The following is a 5,348-nucleotide window of genomic DNA, read 5'->3' as shown; positions in this document are numbered from 1 at the left end:
CACTTTTAGAGCGCGCCCCTTCCCGAGAGTCCGCGGTAAACTCGAAGGACCCGCGATCCCCGGAAGAAGAACCTCGCCCATAGTTTCTCGTCCATTCTTGAACACTCTCTTGGGGAACAGCTATTTTCCATCCTGCGCTAACTTTAGGTCAAGCTTAAGCTTAGTCATATCCTCGGCGTGGATAGCCTCGACTTCGGCGTAATGGCCAATTCCCCCCAATCCCTAACTACGCTAACGTCAGTGGTAGCATTTTCGGCTGTGGAGTCCGCCGGCAGCCCCCCGCATGAGCCTCCACAAAGCGAATCATGTGGGGTCGAAGGCGAGGACACTACCCCCGGGAAACCGAGACGGGGATCCGACCACCCGCCTGTTTTCAATCTCTTTATCCAAAATTTGCATAATTGTTATATTGTCGGCAATGATAAACGGCCGAGAGCCTACCAACACACTCTCGACTGGGTCCTCTTGAGGCTCTAAAAAGATCTGTCACCGACGGACAGACTCTCCGTCGGTCAAAGGATAAAAGCACTCGTCCTACGCAAGCGGAATCTAAAAGCCATGAATCCTAGTCGTGTGTCAGGACGCCTAACCTTTCCAGGGGGAGGGAACATTATCGCAAACACCCTTTCTAATATGGAAAGGGCTGATCCACCCCGCTGGAGCGCAGATAAACCGCACCTCGTCAAAAGGTTCGCGGCGGAGAAGTGGAGACCCTAAACGAGAGCCAGCGCGGTCGCCAAGTCTCGCGCCACCAAGCAGAGGACCCCACCACCGATCAACAACAAAAACAGAGACCACACAAAGATAATCCAACAAACAAATACACCCATCACCATAACCACTAGGTTGGTTGATTCACCAACCAGCCGTCCGCCCTCCAGCCGCATATTTTTGCTGGAGGATACGGGGACTTTTATCGAGAGTCCAGCTCGTAGCCCAGGAATTTAGATGCAATGCTGGGCACCCGGTCTCTACAGTGAGAGGATCCCGACATTTCCTTGCAAAGCAAGATGCTGGGACCTCTAGATCTTATGTGCAATGCAGAGATTGCGGGAACTCGAGTTCGCGGGTGTCAGGTCCGTACCCGGATCAATCCAAATGCGACAAAGCGCATCGGAAATGAACCAAGTTTCGTGCGGAGTGTACACGGTCCCCCTATTTTTAACGGAGGGCCGCACACGGGGCACTGTTGGCACCTCCAGTCGCAAATGCGAGCCGATGGTGAGTCCCCACACCACGACAAGATCGTGCCTCGCGCAGGGATGCCAGCACATATCGCAAGATCGCGCAATTACTACTACACAGAATTTCGACTCTGTTGATATTCCCAGTCTTCGCAAAGCATTCGTATACATTTATTTTCTATTCAGTGAAAATACTTTTCTTCTAAACTTTCAATCTTAGTTCTACAAACTCGGTATCGTTCGTTCCAGTAATGAGACGTCAGTTGCACGCTTATTCTCAAAATATAGACTATAAAAATCTTATATCAAGCAAATATATACCTGAGGTGACAGCTGCTAGGAATGTCAACAGAGCCGAAATTCCGTGTAGTAATAGTTGCGCGTTCTTGTGATAGATGGTGCTGACATATGTTAGATAAGGACAGATGTATAATATGTTTGAGTGGGATAGAACTATATATAATATAATGTAAGAAATGAATCAAAGATATCACTATTATCGAATTTGGAATTAAAAAAGTCTGCACTATCGATCTCGATCAAGTTCGGTAATCGGTTTAGGATCTCCTTAAGATGTTACCAGATCTTAGACGCAAGCCGCAATAAATAGAGAGGTCTTCGCTCGTATAATAACTATGTGTAAATTAACAAAAATGTGTAGACTATGCTCATCCGTTTATTAAAATGTGTAAAATGATTAATGAAATTATGTTTATTACTTAGTTAATTTATAATTATTTACAACTGAGGAAGAGTTAACACAATCTCATTATATATAATCCACAAATTGTATAAAATTTACAAAAAGTATTTTAAATGTTGACAGTTTAATTTGTAGTTGATTATCAGACCTTTTTCCACGATAATATGATTTAAACGATCTAATTCTGCAAATATCACTCACTTTTACAGTTTTTTTTAAACGCACAACTGTATCATTTAATTATTTACAATTATGTTTTAATTAGAATAAATGTAAAATATATAAATTGTTCAGTATTGTTACGTGATAATACATATCTTCAACATTATATTCGTAAATATTTAATAAATAGAACGTCCACGTCAATAAAGATATGATAAAAATAATATAACTATATAACATTATAAATAAAAATATATATTGCTCTAAATTATTCTTGGAAAACATTATTATAATATTACTTTGTATCATGCAGGAAAATATATAATACCGGCTGGTTGTGGCGTATTTATAGCGCCATACTGCACGCACCGCTTATCTCATCATTTTCCCGATCCTCACGATTTCAAACCGGAACGTTTTAGCTCTGAAAATTCCGAGGGAAGACATCCATATGCCTATATACCGTTTAGTGCAGGACCTCGCAATTGTATCGGTAAGAAATTAAGAATCTTTATTTTAGACCGTAACATGTGAGAAAACAATCAATACTAGAAATTAAACTGCCTATAACGGTTGAAGCTAGATCTTAAATAATTCAAGACTGATTGATTAGTATTGATTGTGTATCGGTAAGTAGAGCAAATATTAATTAACCTCTGGAGGACCGGAAGCCCCTTTAGGGACTCGACAATGGCACCACCTTTTTCGCTACTCAACCCCATGATATTGACAAAAAAGTTCTAGCTTTTAAAATAAAAAAGTCGATCAAAAATATGTCAGTCTTCAGAAAGTTAATCATAAGATACATGAGGCAAGTATTTTAGAAAAAACTAAAGATTTTGTTTTGTAAAGAAAAGTAAGGTTTATTGTTATTAAAAGTTTTTTTAATATGTCATGAAATAAATATTATAAGATAGATTCATTAATTTTTTTCAAAGGTAGATACATATCATTTTTTTCTTTTTAGGATACAAATTTGCCACGCTTGAAATAAAATCAGTCGTCAGCGCTATTCTGAGGAAGTGCCAATTAGAGTCAACCCTTGGCAAGGAGAAGGTGATAGCTAAATTTCGGTTGACGGTCAGAGCACAAGGTGGACTTTGGGTCAAAATAAAAGCGCGCGATGAACAATATAAATTAACGCAATTGGATTAATGATTCCGTTCTCAACCTTACAAATTACAAACTATAAGTAGTGATCATAACAATAGTATCTCAAAGTGTAAGATATTAATTCCCTATGGGGAATACTCATGTCTCGATTAAAGCGCCATCATCATGCGATAGGTTTACATATTGTGATATTAACGACGGATTGTCATGTATGGTTGCTTATGTTTTCGACAGGAGATTGTCGTGTCGTGCGTCAACTGCGTAACGATGTAAAATCCCAAAATAAAGACTTTATTTAATCTATTAATTCTACGAGTTGTGTCTTAAATAATAGTCTACAAGACGTTGCCTACAAGATTCTGATATACATTTAAAGCTTTTATCCTTCGTCATCGGAAGTTTGCACTCCTTTGGAGTCCCCCCTTTCAGAAGTGGGATACGAAGGATTAATCAGATTCACACTGGTGCGAGTGTGATTGCCTTGGCTGCTATTCTCTTTCAGAGACAAGATTCTGGAAAGTGGGCTCCCATCGCTTACTACAGCCAAACTACTAATTCTGCTGAAGTGAAGTATCACAGCTTTGAGCTTGAAATGTTGGCTGTGGTTAAGGCTATGGAGCACTTCCATATTTACCTCTATAGTAGAGTTCATAGTTGTAACAGACTGTTACGAGGTCTTGTCTATGAGGTCAATAAGGCGCATTTGAACACTAGGTTCGCCAGGTGGACCCTTAGGTTACAGAATTGTAGATTTAAGGTTTCTCATCGCGCTGGTCATAGAATGGCGCATGTTGATGCACTCAGCAGAATTTCAGCCTTTGTCGAGACTTTGCCTCTTGAGACAAAACTGGAGCTGAAATATTATAATTACCAATAACAAGATCCTGAAATAAAAGAGATCGCTGAACAATTAGAATTCTGATCATCCTAAATTTGAGTTAATTCAGGATTTAGTTTATCGAAAAAGATCTGATCTCCCTCTATTTGCTGTTCCTGAATCCATGGTTGTGAATTAGAACTTACCATAATAATTCAGCTCATTATGGATTGAAAAAGGCTGTTCATGGACTCAATGAGCACTATTCGTTTCCTTTCTCCGAAAACGTGTTCATGATCAAATTAAGTAACTATGTTATCCGTTTAACTTCTAATACAGGTTATAAATCCAGCGAGGGTGAAATGCAGATTACGGACACGCCTTTTGAGCCCTTCCAGATTTTGCATATGGATCATTTTGGAATTTTAAATGAGTCAAATAAGGGATCGAAGCATATCTTGGTTGTTATCGATGCTTTTACACGTTTCATTTGGTTTTTTCCAACAGAGTCAACAGCTACAACCCAGGGAGAAACGCGAGATCGGATAGACGTCCATTAGATGTCAAAGATGTCTACATCTAAAACAACATCTAGAAATATTAAATTTAGACGTCTAAAATAATGTCTAGGAATATTAAATTTAGACTGCAAATGATTTTGTATTATTGTGTTTCATTAGACATGAAGAAACCTAATATTCACACAATAGAGAACAGGGTCGATTGTAGTTGCGTTCCAAAAACCACTACCAATACTAAAAATCTATTGTTTACGTTAATATGTATACTATACCATAGATTTTCAGTATTGGCAGTGAAATTCAGAATGTAATTAATCTGTGTATCATACGACTTTTGAAATGCGTTCAGATTTCCCATCTCCCACCCTCCCCACACCGAGTATCCACAAGTATCATTGAAAATTGTGAATAATGTTTATTTAATAACATATTTTTATAATTTATTAATTTATTTCATATTAAAAATTAAATTATTTTTTACAACATCAAGAAAAATCTCAATTTTTTATATAAGTACTTCAAGTATTTAAGATAATATGAACAAAATTTTATTGCAACTGTTATTTTGTAAATAAATAAATAAATTTGTGTTTTGTTAATAAATAAATAAATTTTGTTTATTTTACAGAATTGATCTGTGCAACGCAATGAAACTTAATATAAATCATCCTAAACATTTAAAGTACAATTAAATAAAATACTTACATAAAAAAATTCAGACTTTAATTTTTTATTTCATTATTAATTATTTAATTTTTTATGGTAACAATTGAATGAGTAAGGTAATGCAACTTTGCGATATAATAATATTTTGAAGGAGCATTATATACTTTATAACTAATTATAAT

The 5,348-nt window shown here is 37.2% G+C and overlaps 1 protein-coding gene across 2 annotated transcripts in view; it reads left to right on the top strand.

Annotated features, from left to right (window-relative positions):
- The window catches only part of LOC108722750 (probable cytochrome P450 4aa1), a 14,657-nt gene extending 11,213 nt beyond the window's left edge, over positions 1-3,444 (top strand). For both annotated transcript variants that reach the window (XM_018448031.1, XM_018448030.1), the window contains exons 6-7: positions 2,363-2,542; positions 3,017-3,444. In XM_018448031.1, coding sequence (XP_018303533.1) covers positions 2,363-2,542; positions 3,017-3,204 — 368 coding nt within the window. In that variant the 3' untranslated portion in view covers positions 3,205-3,444. The remainder of the gene's footprint in view (positions 1-2,362; positions 2,543-3,016) is intronic.
- Positions 3,445-5,348: the final 1,904 nt, after the last annotated feature.

This window comes from Mycetomoellerius zeteki, unplaced genomic scaffold, assembly GCF_001594055.1.
Source record: "Mycetomoellerius zeteki isolate Tzet28-1 unplaced genomic scaffold, Tzet1.0 scaffold216, whole genome shotgun sequence".
Lineage (NCBI taxonomy): Eukaryota > Metazoa > Arthropoda > Insecta > Hymenoptera > Formicidae > Mycetomoellerius > Mycetomoellerius zeteki.
This window is presented reverse-complemented; position numbering and strand designations above follow the sequence as displayed.